The 15,778-nt window shown below is 40.8% G+C and overlaps 1 protein-coding gene across 1 annotated transcript in view; it reads left to right on the plus strand.

Moving 5' to 3' along the window:
- The window catches only part of LOC111970158 (extended synaptotagmin-1), a 98,823-nt gene extending 83,574 nt beyond the window's left edge, over positions 1-15,249 (plus strand). The window contains 13 exon segments of the mRNA XM_070445830.1: positions 1,601-1,682; positions 2,051-2,133; positions 2,563-2,673; positions 2,822-2,911; positions 3,240-3,335; positions 3,922-3,993; positions 4,085-4,171; positions 7,140-7,286; positions 7,365-7,501; positions 7,774-7,905; positions 13,049-13,151; positions 13,422-13,471; positions 13,795-15,249. Coding sequence (XP_070301931.1) covers positions 1,601-1,682; positions 2,051-2,133; positions 2,563-2,673; positions 2,822-2,911; positions 3,240-3,335; positions 3,922-3,993; positions 4,085-4,171; positions 7,140-7,286; positions 7,365-7,501; positions 7,774-7,905; positions 13,049-13,151; positions 13,422-13,471; positions 13,795-13,822 — 1,218 coding nt within the window. The 3' untranslated portion in view covers positions 13,823-15,249.
- Positions 15,250-15,778: the final 529 nt, after the last annotated feature.

A 15,778-nucleotide genomic window follows, 5' to 3' on the forward strand; every position in this document is an offset into this window, starting at 1 on the left:
CAACCCGAGGTTTTCACACACTTCGTTGCTCGGGCGGTGTGTTGGGATCATTGTTCATGCTGAAAGACCCAGCCACGTTTCATCTTCAATGCCCTTGCTGATGGAAGAAGGTTTTCACTCCAAATCTCACGATACATGGCCCCATTCATTCTTTCCTTTACACGGATCAGTCGTCCTGGTCCCTTTGCAGAAAAACAGCCCCAAAGCATGATGTTTCCACCCCCATGCTTCACAGTAGGTATGTGTTCTTGGATGCAACTCAGCATTCTTTGTCCTCCAAACACGACGAGTTGAGTTTTTACCAAAAAGTTATATTTTGGTTTCATCTGACCATATGACATTCTCCCAATCTTCTTCTGGATCATCCAAATGCTCTCTAGCACACTTCAGACGGGCCTGGACATGTACTGGCTTAAGCAGGGGACACGTCTGCACTGCAGGATTTGAGTCCCTGGCGGCGTAGTGTGTTACTGATGGTAGGCTTTGTTACCTTGGTCCCAGCTCTCTGCAGGTCATTCACTAGGTCCCCCCGTGTGGTTCTGGGATTTTTGCTCACCGTTCTTGTGATCATTTTGACCCCACGGGGTGAGATCTTGCGTGGAGCTCCAGATCGAGGGAGATTATCAGTGGTCTTGTATGTCTTCCATTTCCTAATAATTGCTCCCACAGTTGATTTCTTCAAACCAAGCTGCTTACCTATTGCAGATTCAGTCTTCCCAGCCTGGTGCAGGTCTACAATTTTGTTTCTGGTGTCCTTTGACAGCTCTTGGTCTTGGCCATAGTGGAGTTTGGAGTGTGACTGTTTGAGGTTGTGGACAGGTGTCTTTTATACTGATAACAAGTTCAAACAGGTGCCATTAATACAGGTAACGAGTGAGGACAGAGGAGCCTCTTAAAGAAGAAGTTACAGGTCTGTGAGAGCCAGAAATCTTGCTTGTTTGAGGAGACCAAATACTTATTTTCCACCATAATTTGCAAATAAATTCATAAAAAATCCGACAATGTGATTTTCTGGATTTTCTTTCTCATTTTGTCTGTCATAGTTGAAGTGTACCTATGATGACAATTACAGGCCTCTCTCATCTTTTTAAGTGGGAGAACTTGCACAATTGGTGGCTGACTAAATACTTTTTTGCCCCACTGTACATACACACTAATCTGGATTATCTCCTGAAGCCTTTTACCAGTTTATTACCCCTTACCTGACAGTTCCAGCCTCCCCAGATATGGAAAACCTGGAGGGGGGCTCTCCCTGTCTCCTCTATCTTCACAGAGTTATAGCTGGGTCGGTTCAAACATAGTTTAATAATCCACAGAGTTTTCTTTAAGCAACACACACAAACAATCCTTTCTAACCCTTCTACATGCTACCTAACAAAATAATCCCAATGGTTAAGTTTCTGGTAAAATTATTTAATAATTTATCTTAACCCTTGATAAAATATTCTAACACTATATAAATTATTTATATTACCAAGAACAAAAGTTCAAATTGAATAAAAAATATCTCAAGACCTTATATTGTTTGTATTCTGAGAATGCTAGGATGCCTTCAAAAAGGTTATAGTGTGCCACTGCAGTTCTGTTTTTTGTCCTGTAGGGGGTGCTGAGAATCCATGTACTGGAGGCCCAGGATCTGGTTGCCATGGATAAGCTGATGGGGGGCCTGAAGAAGGGCAAGAGTGACCCTACGTCAAGATCAACATCGGAATGGTCAAGTTTAAGAGTCATGTGATCAAGGAGAACCTCAACCCCATCTGGAATGAATGTTTGAGGTATGGAGGGACTTGTAGTTTATTCAATTAATCTCTGTCGGCTGTTGAACTTTGTGCCCATTTAGATGAGCGGTAAAAGGGATTGTGCTGTACTGAAGAAAGTAAAAGCAATGCGTGTTAGGACAGACTTTTGATCTTTTCTCATGTAAGAATATATCTGAGACATCTAGAAGTGTGTGCCTTTGCTAGCTTTCTGCCTTAATAACATGTAATAGTATTATTTATGTGTAGTTTTGTTGTTATTGATCTTCCCTGACGTATGTGTGTTTCCCCAGACGGACTGCTGACCCCCAGGCTGGTCAGGAGGTCCAGAGTAGAGCTGTATGATAAAGACATGGACAAGGATGACTTCCTGAAGGTGTGTTGTGACTGGCCCAACTATACACCATTTAATCAGTAACCTGCTATTGATAGTTAAGGACTATGTTCCCAAGGGCACCCTTTTCCCTATATAGTGCACAACTTTTGACCAGAGTCCTATGGTCCCTAGTCAAAATTGGTGCACTAAATAGGGAATAGGGTGCTATTTGGGATGCACACAAGATAAGACTTACAGTTTCATGCACTTTGGTCTCATGGTGGAGAAATGGTTGAAATGTAGGACATCGTCTACTTTTCACATATCAAATATATAAATGGTCAAAAGAATACAATGCCTTTTTGGAGAGTTGCCAAAGCATCTGTTTTATGTGTGTGTGTGTGTGTGTGTGTGTGTGGTGTGTGTGTGTGTGTGTGTGTGTGTGTGGTGTGTGTGGTGTGTGTGTGTGTGTGTGTGTTGTGTGTGTGTGTGTGTGTGTGTGTGTGTGTGTGTGTGTGTGTGTGTGTGCGCGTGTGCGTGTACGTGCGCAGGTTTATGATGAGGCTGAGTGATGTCATCAGTTCCCAGTACACGGACCAGGTGAGTCAGTTATATGAGATATTTACTTCTCTTTCTAGCCTGACTTCCATGTGAGGTCATTACTGTTGTCACAGCTTTGCTTTATTTTCCATCTTTATTTTATTGTGCCTCATTGTTAACAGTCTATGGGTATATTTCTGTGTTCCAGTGGTACACTCTGAATGATGTGAAGTCAGGTCGTGTTCACCTGGTACTGGAGTGGGTACCAACAGTATCAGAACCAGACAGACTGGATCAGGTCAGTTCTATTTCTCCAGTTTCAGTTTCTTCTGTCTCCCCATCTCTCTCTTTCCCTGTTATTGTCTTTTCTTTCACTGAGTTTGATTTAACCCTCTCTTGCCTCCCCCTATTACTCTCTCTCATACAATCATCCTATGACATATTCATACTGTTGACATAATGAAGTCTTTCTGCATCCAGAATGCAGTTGACTCAAATTACATAACTCATATGAGGCTTTTGTATTTGAATTTATTAGGGATCCCCCCCACCCCACTTAACAATTAAATAGCACAGCATTAGGTTGAAAGATGTGTCATTTTAACTCCTGGCTCCCCATGCTCCAGGTGTTGCAGCTGCAGTCTCTCCAGTCCTACCAGAACAAGGCTGTTCCCTCTGCTGCTCTGCTCTTCGTCTACATGGACAGAGCCCACTCACTGCCTGTGAGTCACCTTTCACTTTTCACCTCTGATGTTGTCATGTTACCATGATCTTTATAGCCTACTGTTGTCTGATGTTTGTGATAAACTGCGATGATTCGCATAGTTGTTTCCTTTGGTAATTATAAGTCTGTGCACACTTGTTCTCTTGTGTTGTGTAGTTTATTTCATTGGTGAGATATGACCTCAGTGTTATAGATGCAATATGCAGAAATCGCTCTGGCAAATCCTGGTTGCTAAAATTAAAATAGTTAGACTAATTTCAGTTTATGTGACAAAACAAGCAATGTATAGTGTAGAGAATCATTGCACCATCTAAACTGCTGTGAAATACATTTTCAATAAGAAAAAAATATTGTATTTTCAGCTGTCTGAAGCTGGTGAATGAAACGTATGATCGGGAAGTATAGAAATAGTGCATCGAACAGATCTACTGCTTCTTAGACTTGCTTTCAATGAGAATGACATCTATAACTCAGATTTCTAAAAAGTTACATATTGCAGCTTTAATTGTCTTATGATCAAGATTTAATGCTATCGTATTATGTCACTGAGTTACCCATAGTGACATATCTCTGTGTGTTTGTAGATGAAGAAGAGTGGGAAGSAGCCAAAGGCTGGAGCTGAGCTTGTTCTGGGAGAGACAACATATAGAACCAAGGTGAGATTCTCATCTTACAAGATCATGCTTGTAATTTGTCTTAGATTGACCAAATAACATCTTTTTCCCTATCTCCTCGTTCTCTCTGAAGGTGTGTGATCGCACCAACTCCCCCCAGTGGGAAGAGGCTTTCTACTTCCTGGTTCGTGATCCCAAAGAAGAGATGCTCATAGTGAAGGTGAGAGGTTGTTTATTTGTGATTGCAAGCACTTTGCCTCCTGTTTTATTACTGATTTAACACACAATACGATTTCTTTATTGTCCACCCATGTGGAAGTGTTGTTCAAGTCAGCACATCAGTGTTCATTTTGTCAACAATAACTATGACGAAAAACGACCTATTTTTCCTGACTAAAACTAAACTCAGCAAAAAAGAAACGTCCTCTCACTGTCAACTGTGTTTATTTTCAGGAAACTTAACATGTGTAAATATCGTATGAACATAACAAGATTCAACAACTGAGACAAACTGAACAAGTTCCACAGACATGTGACTAACAGAAATGGAATAAGGGGGGGTCAAAATCAAAAGTAACAGTCAGTATCTGGTGTGGCCACCAGCTGCATTAAGTACTGCAGTGCATCTCCTCATGGACTGCACCAGATTTGCCAGTTCTTTCTGTGAGATGTTACCCCACTCTTCCACCAAGGCACCTGCAAGTTTCCGGACATTTTGGGGGATATTGGCCCTAGCCCTCACCCTCCGATCCAACAGGTCCCAGACGTGCTGAATGGGCTTGAGATCCGGGCTCTTCGCTGCCATGGCAGAACACTGACATTCCTGTCTTGCAGGAAATCACGCACAGAACGAGCAGTATGGCTGGTGGCATTGTCATGATGGAGGGTCATGTCAGGATGAGCCTGCAGGAAAGGTACCACATGAGGGAGGAGGATGTCTTCTCTGTAACGCACAGCGTTGAGATTGCCTGCAATGACAACAAGCTCGTCCGATGATGCTGTGACACACCGCCCCAGACCATGACGGACCCTCCACCTCCAAATCGATTCCGCTCCAGAGTACAGGCCTCGGTGTAACGCTCATTCCTTCGACGATAAAGGAATCCAACCATCACCCCTGGTTGAGACAAAACCGCGACTTGACATTGAAGAGCACTTTTTGCCAGTCCTGTCTGGTCCAGCGACGGTGGGTTTGTGCCATAGGCCGTTGTTGCCGGTGATGTCTGGAGAGGACCTGCCTTACAACAGGCCTACAAGCCCTCAGTCCAGCCTCTCTCAGACTCTGTCAGCCTATTGCAGACAGTCTGAGCACTGATGGGGGATTGTGCGTTTTTGGTGTAACTCGGGCAGTTGTTGCCATCCTGTACCTGTCCGCAGGTGTGATGTTCGGATGTACCAATCCTGTGCAGGTGTTGTTACACGTGATCTGCCACTGCGAGAACGATCAGCTGTCCGTCCTGTCTCCCTGTAGCGCTGTCTTAGGCGTCTCACAGTACGGACATTGCAATTCATTGCCCTGGCCACATCTGCAGTCCTCATGCGTCCTTGCAGCATGCCTAAGGCACGTTCACACAGATGAGCAGGGACCCTGGGCATCTTTCTTTTTGTGTTTTTCAGAGTCAGTAGAAAGGCCTTTTTTAGTGTCCTAAGTTTTCATAACTGTGACCTTAATTGCCTACCGTCTGTAAGCTGTTAGTGTCTTAACGACCGTTCCACAGGGGCATGCTCATTAATTGTTTATGGTTCATTGAACAAGCATGGGAAACAGTGTTTAAACCCTTTACAATGATGATCTGTTAAGTAACTTGGATTTTTACGAATTATCTTTGAAAGACAGGGTCCTGAAAAAGTTTATGACGATAACAAGCCGAGATGCCATGGAAGACTATTACAAATTACTTTTCATTTTGGTTGACGATCAAAATTACACGTGAGACTGACATTTTATTTGACATGACATTCGGACCGCAACACGAGAGAGAGTAAGAGAGAAAGTAAACATTATGGTAGAGAAATAAACATTACATTCTCTGGCAACAGCTCAGGTGGACAATCCTGCTGTCAGCATAACAATTGCACGCTCCCTCAAAACTTGAGATCTGTGGCATTGTGTTGTGTGACAAAACTGCACATTTTAGAGTGGCCTTTTATTGTCCCCAGCACAAGGTGCACCTGTGTAATGATCATGCTATTTAATCAGCTTCTTGATATGCCACATCTGTCTGGTGGATGGATTATCTTGGCAAATTTGAGAGAAATAAGGTTTTTGTGTGTATGGGAAACMGTTGGGATCTTTTAATTCAGCTCATGAAAWATAGGACCAACACTTTACATGTTGCGTTTGTATTTTTGTCCCGTATAGTTGAGGTTAGTTACAAGTCAAGTTTCCTTTCATTGGCAGAATTGACATCTTTCAGTTGCACGGTCCTATGGGAAAAATAATATTAGGAGTCAAACTTTTGTCTCATCAGACCACATAATCTTTTGCCTTATCGCAGAGTCTTTCACGTGCCTTTTTGCAAACTGCAGGTGTGCGGTCATGTGCCTTTTTCTCAGGAGTGGTTTCCTTCTGGCCACACTCCCATAAAGCTCAGATTGGTGAAATGCTGTAGGGACTTGTCCTTCTGGCAGGTTCTCCCATCTCAGCCAAGGAATTATGTAGTTCTTTCAGAGTGGTCATTGGGTTCTTGGTCACCTCCCTGACCAAGGTTCTTCTTACCCGGTTATTCAGTTTGGTCAGACGGCCAGCTCTAGGCATAGGCAGAGTCTGGGTAGTTCCATATTTTTTCCATTACCCAATGATGGATGCACCTGAGCTCAATTTGGAGTGTCATTGCAAAGGCGTGTGAATACTTATGTAAATTAGATATTTCTGTATTTCATTTTCAATAAATTTGCTAACATTTCTAAAAACATGAGGATAGTAGGCCTAGTTGAACAAGGCTATCTGAATGTGCACATGATGGAAGTTAGTGGTATCCTAAGTATTTATTCTGTGACTAAAATGGCTGTGTTTAAAACGAGACAAAAATGGTGCAGTTTTAGTTGACTGATAACTGAAACTAACAAAGGATGAAATGACAAAAATTTGAGCATATAATATCTGCCTAAATTAACACTGCAGCATATTACAGATTTTGAGAAACTAAAGTATGTCTATTGTCAATGGCCCATCTCTCTACATGCAGCTGTCCAGTGCTTGGGATCAGGCGATGGGTTCTCTGGTGGTACCAGTCAGAGAGCTGCTGTCACAACCAGATCTGGTCCTGGATCAGTGGCTGAGTCTGGATGGAGCCTCTCCTGACAGTCAGATTCTACTGAGGGCTGAACTCAAGGTTACACACAGACACACACTTCTATATCCTCAATTGTTTCTGTTGAAATGACTACTTACGAAATGTATCTTTCAACAGATTCTGGAATCTAAAATGGTGGACCTGATAGGTCATGGAATTCTTCCGTGTGCTGCAAGAAACTGTGGGCAGGTGAAGCTGTCTCTCTCTTATGCCTCAAAGAAGAAGAAACTGACCATCACAGTCCACGCCTGCAGGTTTGCGTCTGAGTGTCTGCATCATTCATATCTCCACCATGTCATATAGCAAGAGCCCAGAGTTTGTTAGGTGACATGATGGTCAGCAAAAACTACTGCCCCTTACATATAGCATAGCTTTAAAGTCATTGCTAAAGAAGGGGTCCCTTCCTGTAATGATATCCCTATCATACATTTTCAAAAAAATCCTCATACTGTACCTCTTTCTCTTACCTTACCAATTGACAACACTTTTTAAGGCCATGGATCAGATGTTATGTGTTTGTGTATAGGGATCTGGAGTCGTCCAGTAAAGACGGTCTAGACACRTACGTCTCCCTCATGCTGCTGCCAGACAAAAACAAGGCCACCAAGAGGAAGACAAGCATCAAGAAGAGAGACCTCAACCCAGAATATAATGAAAGGTGTGTGATATCAGCATTGGCGTGTGTGTGTGTCAGATGTTTCCGTTAGGAAAATGTGGCGCACGACAATCGTCTGGGAAGATTTGAATTTATTGGACATTTGAAAAATTGACCGGTCATCGATATGCATTGGGTGCATATCCCAGGGTTTCCACTCTCGCAGCCAGCGCCATCAATAAACAAGGGATATTGGCCAAATGAGACACATTTACATGTCCTTAAAAACAGCCTATAACAAATTGCCAAAATACAATTCCTTGTGTTTCGATGTGTAGCATATACAGTGGGGAGAACAAGTATTTGAGACACTGCCGATTTTGCCGATTTTCCTACTTACAAAGCATGTAGAGGTCTGTCATTTTTATCATAGGTACACTTCAACTGTGAGAGACGGAATCTAAAACAAAAATCCAGAAAATCACATTGTATGATTTTTAAGTAATTAATTTGCATTTTATTGCATGACATAAGTATTTGATCACCTACCAACCAGTAAAGAATTCGCGCTCTCACAGACCTGTTAGTTTTTCTTTAAGAAGCCCTCCTGTTCTCCACTCATTACCTGTATTAACTGCACCTGTTGAACTCGTTACCTGTATAAAAGACACCTGTCCACACACTCAACAAACAGACACCAACTTCTCCATAATGGCCAAGACCAGAGAGCTGTGTAAGGACATCAGGGATAAAATTGTTGACCTGCACAAGGCTGGGATGGACTACAGGACAATAGGCAAGCAGCTTGGTGAGAAGGCAACAACTGTTGGCGCAATTATTAGAAAATGGAAGAAGTTCAAGATGACGTCAATCACCCTCGGTCTGGGGCTCCATGCAAGACTCACGATCTCATGATCTCTCAAGATCATAAGAAAGGTGAGGGATCAGCCCAGAACTACACGGCAGGGACCTGGTCAATGACTGAAGAAGCTGGGACCACAGTCTCAAAGAAACCATTAGTTACACACTACGCGCGTCATGGATTAAAATCCTGCAGCGGCACGCAAGGCCCCCTGCTCAAGCCAGCGCATGTCCAGGCCCGTCTGAAGTTTGCCAATGACCATCTGGGTGATCCAGAGGAAATGGGAGAAGGTCATGTGGTCTGATGAGACAAAAATAGAGCTTTTTAGTCTAAACTCCACTCGCCGTGTTTGAAGATGAGACAACCCCAAGAACACCATCCCAACCGTGAAGCATGGAGGTGGAAACATCATTCTTTGGGGATGCTTTTCTGCAAAGGGGACAGGACGACTGCACCGTATTGAGGGGAGATGGATGGGGCCATGTATCGCGAGATCTTGGCCAACAACCTCCTTCCCTCAGTAAGAACATTGAAGATGGGTCGTGGCTGGGTCTTCCAGCATGACAACGACCCGAAACACACAGCCAGGGCAACTAAGGAGTGGCTCCGTAAGAAGCATCTCAAGGTCCTGGAGTGGCCTAGCCAGTCTCCAGACCTGAACCCAATAGAAAATCTTTGGAGGGAGCTGAAAGTCCGTATTGCCCAGCGACAGCCCCGAAACCTGAAGGATCTGGAGAAGTCTGTTATGGAGGAGTGGCCAAAATCCCTGCTGCAGTGTGTGCAAACCTGGTCAAGAACTACAGGAAACATATGATCTCTGTAATTGCAAACAAAGGCTTCTGTACCAAATATTAAGTTCTGCTTTTCTGATGTATCAAATACTTATGTCATGCAATAAAATGCAAATTAATTACTTAAAAATCATACAATGTGATTTTCTGGATTTTTGTTTTAGATTCCGTCTCTCACAGTTGAAGTGTACCTATGATAAAAATTACAGACCTATACATGCTTTGTAAGTAGGAAAACCTGCAAAATCGGCAGTGTATCAAATACTTGTTCTCCCCACTGTACAAACTATATAGCCTATTGCTTTATTAGTTTTTACTTTCCTAAAACAATAATTGTCCACCTCACAGTTCTGCTGTACGATATAGAGATACATATGCCGGCGGCATGCTACGACACCGACATGCTTTTCTTTATCCTTGTCCGATAGGCTACTGCGTCTGCTATACAGATATAGGCGTACAGAAAGACGCTAATTCGTAAATTTTCTATCAGAATATTTTTTATAAAGARAAGCATTATGTTGTTAGATTATAGGAGTAACACTGGTAGGCCTAAAACATTCTTCATCACCTCAAGATCAACTGTCGAAGTCAGTTGGAGCGCCAGTACACACTGCCTTCATATCATAGGTCTGCAGTATAACAGGCTAATAGCCACACCAAACCTTGACAAAAGTTTCTAAACTTTATTAGGGTAAAATAAATAGTAAGTCAAGCAATTGTTTACAGGGAAAATACGAGCAGGATATTATATTGCGGCAAACAACATTACAGTTGGAACTTAATTTGGTCAAAGAAAATGGCTCAACAGAATGAAGCAAAACACTTGCAAACTGGTTTAAACCTTCTAAAAAAAATTGAACCGTTTATATTGCAGCAATTAACAAGAAAGGCTAGTGCATAATGATATCTATTTTACAACAGGCCTATTAATAACCATCTTAAACTAAATATAGAGCACACAATTAAAAAGACAGATCAAACTTAATTTAGCCAATGAAAATGTCTCAACAGAATTAAACCAAACAGTTTTGTATATTTAAAGAACTGGTTTAGATAGTAAATAGGCCTACAAATCATTATAAAAAAATTAATTAAAAAAGTTTTAAAAATTGCATCCTTCCTGCATAGTGAATTGCACAGTAGCCTGCATTTGGACACACCAACGTTCTTCTCATTTTTATCCTCTACAACATGAAAACTTGTCCATACGGAGGACTTTCCCCTTGTAGGCTTTTCACTGTAGGCATACTCTCTAACTTTTGTTTTACTTCAATGAAAAAGGCCTCCATCTTCGCAATCAACAGTAACCCAAGGCTTCTCTCTCGCTGTCTCCTCAGCAGCGCACATGTAAGGCAACGTGCAAGGAGTGAGAGAATAGTGCTGAGAACAGTGCCTTCAGAAAGTATTGTGTTACAGCCTGAGTTGAAAATTGATTAAATTGAGATGTTATCACTGGCCTAAGAATAATACCCCATAATGTCAAAGTGGAATTATGTTTTTCAAAATTGTAGAAATTAATTAAAAATGAAAAGCTGAAATAAGTACTCAACCCCTTTGTTATAGCAAGCCTAAATAAGTTCAGGAGTAAAAGTGTGCTTAACAAGTCACATAATAAGTTGCATGGACTCAGTCTGTGTGCAATAATAGTGTTTAACATGATTTTTGAATGACTACCTCATCTCTGTACCCCACACATGTAATTATCTGTAAGGTCCCTCTGTTGAGCAGTTATTTTCAAACAGAGATTCAACCACAAAGACCAGGGAGGTTTTCCAATGCCTTGCAAAGAAGGGCACCTATTGGTAGATTACAAAAAAAKCATTGAATATCCCTTTGAGCATTGTGAAGTTATTGATAACACTTTGGATGGTGTATCAATACACTCAGTCACTACAAGGATACCTGCATCCTTTCTAACTCAGTTGCTGGAGAGGATGGAAACTGCTCAGGGATTTCACAAAGTCAATGGTGACTTTAAAATAGTTACAATGGCTGTGATAGGAAAACACTGAGAATGGATAAACACTGTAGTTACTCCACAATACTAACCTAATTGACAGTGAAAAGAAGGAAGCCTGTACAGAATACAAATATTCAAAAACATGCATCCTGTTTGCAATAAGATACTAAAGTAGACTGCAAAAAACTTGGCAAAGAAATTAAGTTTATGTCCTGAAAGAAAAGCGGTATGTTTGGGGCAAACACAACACATCACTGAGTACCACTTTTCATATTTTCAATCATGGTGGTGGCTGGATCATGTTATGAGTGTGCTTGTCATCGGCAAGGACTAGGMTTTTTTTTAATGATAAAACAAAACGGAATAGAGATAAGCACAGGCAAAATCCTAGAGGAAAACCTGGTTCACTCTGCTTTCCAACAGACTGTCACGTTCTGACCATAGTTCTTTTGTGTTTTCTTTGTTTTAGTGTTGGTCAGGACGTGAGCTGAGTGGGCATTCTATGTTGTGTGTCTAGTTTTCCCGTTTCTGTGTTTGGCCTGATATGGTTCTCAATCAGAGGCAGGTGTTAGTCATTGTCTCTGATTGGGAACCATATTTAGGTAGCCTGTTTTCTGTTGGGGTTTGTGGGTGCTTATTTTCAGTCTTTGTGTGTCTGCACCAGACAGAACTGTTTTGTTTCGTGTGATTCTCGTTTATCGTTATTTTGTTTGTTTGTTACGTATTCTATTAACAATGGATACTTTTCACGCTGCGCCTTGGTCCTCCTCTCTTCCTCCATACGACGAACGTTACACAGACACTGCGAGACAAATTCACCTTTCAGCAGTACAATAACCTTAAACAAGGCACTGGAGTTGCTTACCAAGACAACATTGAATGTTCCTGAGTGGTCTAGTTACAGTTTTGACTTATATTGTCTTGAAACTCTATGGCAAGACTTGAAAATGGCTGTCTAGCAATGATCAGTAACTAACTTGATAGAGCTTAAAGAATGTGCAAAGCTCTTACACTTACCCTGAAAGATTCACAGCTGTATTTGCTGCCAATGGTGATTCTAACATGTATTGACTCAGGAGGTTGAATACTTATTTAATCAAGATATATTAGTGTTTTATTTTTCATAAATTCTAACATTTGTAAAAAAATAAATAAAATGTTTCTTCCACTTTGACATTAGGTTTTTGTGTAGATTGTTGACCAAAAAAATGACAATTATATCCATTTTAATCTAACTTTAACACAACAGAATGCAGCCCGCTACAATTTTATTAATCGGCTTTTCATTCATTTTATCTTCCAAAAGCCGTCCATTACCAGCTAACGGAAACCCTGGTGTGTGTGTGTGTTAGTTATGATCCTCGTGGGTACTGGAAGTCCCCACAAGGATAGTAAACCAAGGAAGATTCTCTCTCGTGGGGACATTTCCCATTTCCCAGGACAAAGGCTATTTTAAGATTAGGGGTCATCTTTAGGGAAAATAGGATTTTGAATGCAAATCAATTTTAGGTCCCCACAATGACTCAACAGAGTCATTTGAACCTGTGGCGGCAGAATGTAACAGTATTTTCCTTCTGTCTCTCTGTTTAGGTTTGAGTTTGAGCTGTCTGTGGAGGAGGCCAGGCGCAGGCATCTGAGTGTGTCGGTGAAGAACAGCAAAGCCTCCTTCAGGAGCAGCGATCTCATTGMACAGGTCAGCCAGGATTTGGATTACTGCTTCTGCTATTATGGCTATACTATACTCATCATAAGGTACTATACTCCTCATACTGTACTATCAGCTGGGTAACTTCGGAGTGAACATGGGTGTCTTTTTACAAGCAATGCTCACCTTTCTCACCTGGTGCAGATGATGATTCATGCTTCTGTTCTACTCAAGCAATATCATAACAGTATTATGTAAATACCACTTGTTTAGAATGGTGTATACTAATACATATTAACACCAAACTGTCTTTTTCAGGTGCAGATAGAGCTGGCTCAGATTGACCTGGCCTCAGGGGTCACAGAATGGTGAGTAGTAGCCATAAAACAGAAAGTGAGTGACTAGTGCCTAGATTCAATCCGGAATGGGAAAGATCTGAAATAGAAATTGAAAGGCAATGTTCCCACATTTGTGGAGACTGCAGTCACGGTAAACACTGCATATGTCGGCTCAATCAGAAATGACCTTTTAAATCTCAATCACGCAGATCTTCCGCGCTCCGGATTGAATTTAGCCCTTATTAATTGATTGCACTCACAAAGGTCGGTTGACCGAAATTTGTACATTTGTACTGTTATTATGTTTGCATCTTCTCATTGGAGATCAACTATTTAATCCTCCTCTCCCCCAGGTTTGACTTGAAACAGGAAGCTGAATAGTGGATCTGTCTGCAGCTGTCATACCTGTTATACCACAGGGTTAAAGTTCACCTGTACAGCCTAACTCACGCCGATGCCTTCCCCCACCACTGCTGCAGCCTTCCCTGTCCGCCTGTTAATGTCTATCTCTAAATATCCACATATCAATATTATCACTAAAGACAGGGCTCAATAGGTCAGAACCTGGATTGAACCWGGAGAAAGTCTGTATTATATAGTTTAATCTGAAGTTTATACCCAGTATTAATAGTTAAGTAATAGTTATGAAGGTCAAAATGTGTATATACTTATAAAAAGGTTGAAGGTTATACCTGCTTATGAAGGTTACTTTTGAAATTTACATTAATAACTTGTTAGGGATATTTGAAGATCATGTACGTTAAAGGTTAATGTACTAATGAACGATAGCTACATGCATTTATCTTGCTAAAGTAATATATCAGTAAGGAAGGAGTTAATATTATCAAGGTAAAGAGACTCTTGCCTGATCCAGGAAGTGAATAGGGACCAGCATGCGTTGTCAGTATACGGTATCAGATTGGTATTATCAAATAACTGAAAAATTGTTAAGTATGTTAATACTAATAGAAGGATAATGAGGAAGTAAAATGTTAAAGTATAGTATGAGAGAGAAAATCAGGTCCGGGACAAGGTAGCACGTCCGGTGAACAGTACATTTGAACCCAAATCCTTTACTCAGTGTCTAGTCAGGAACCTCCTTTATTAAAAGAGAATTGATTTTACTTTGCCTTATGTTATCACAGAGACTTCTATAATATATACTGTACCAATGATATAAACAGTACTGCCATCCATGCATTATCCATGTGAAATTCAGCCAATGATCAAAGTCACTCTGATAATACAGATTACAGATACACTTTTGAACCTCATTGGTCAGTGTCATGGAGTGTTACCAGTTATTAATTTCTAACTAATACAAAAAAAGTATTTATCTGTTGCCATTTTTATTTTACTATTTCATTGTCATACAGTTGATTCATTCCATTCCATTTTTTGCTACATCATATATTTTTGTTTGCACTTAAGACATGTTACTTGCCCTTGTGTTACTATGCTGCTTTGTGTTTTACATTTGTTTTGATGTGTATCTTGTTTTTTTTTACAGCAGTCAAATATTTCAATTTTTTTGTGCATCTATTCATCCTTTCTAGCAGGGTTGTGCTCAATTCAGAATGGAAGGAATGCCTCAAATTCCAATAAAATTTGTGAATTTTAATTGAAGTAGTAAACAGGATATATTCTTTGGTATCCTGAAGTGCGACTTTCAGATTCAACTTATGTTTTATGAGTGAGTAGAATGTCTTTCAATTGCACTGAATTCAATTCAAATCTGAAAAAGAAAGATGATCATAAAATCAGTGTGCATCGTGGCAGTCAAATAAACAGTTTTTGCACCCAAAAAATGATTTGTGGTCTTATCTATCATACATATGATTATTTTATAACTGTTGCAGTCTTACTATCATGATAACGATCAGCGGTAACTACAGAACCAATCTGCAACCCTGAGAAGTGAAAACCTGGACCGCAACAACCCGATGTCAACTTGCAGCTCCCTTTCAGATGCTCTGTACAGTAGAATTTAACAGATGAACAGACAGTTAATCTTTTGCATTGAAGTGTTTAGGCTACCACTAAGTAGGCCTACTGTTCTTTTTTCATTTTTTGGAGTAGACATACAAGACAATGTTTCAGAATCCGCAGGCAGTGCAGCATATTTAGTTTAGTGAAAAAGTAAACAAAATATTTTTGTTATGGCTCTCGTTGGTGGTAGGAAGAGTGGACCAAAGCGCAGCGTGGAAAGTGTTCATGATTCTTTTATTAAAAAAAAAAAACACTCAAACAAAATAACAAACGTGAAAGCGAACAGTTCTGTCAGGCAGAAACACTAAACAGAAAACAAGATCCCACGAAACCCAAAAGGAAAATGAC

This window comes from Salvelinus sp. IW2-2015, linkage group LG11 (genome assembly GCF_002910315.2).
Source record: "Salvelinus sp. IW2-2015 linkage group LG11, ASM291031v2, whole genome shotgun sequence".
NCBI classification, from domain to species: Eukaryota; Metazoa; Chordata; class Actinopteri; order Salmoniformes; family Salmonidae; genus Salvelinus; species Salvelinus sp. IW2-2015.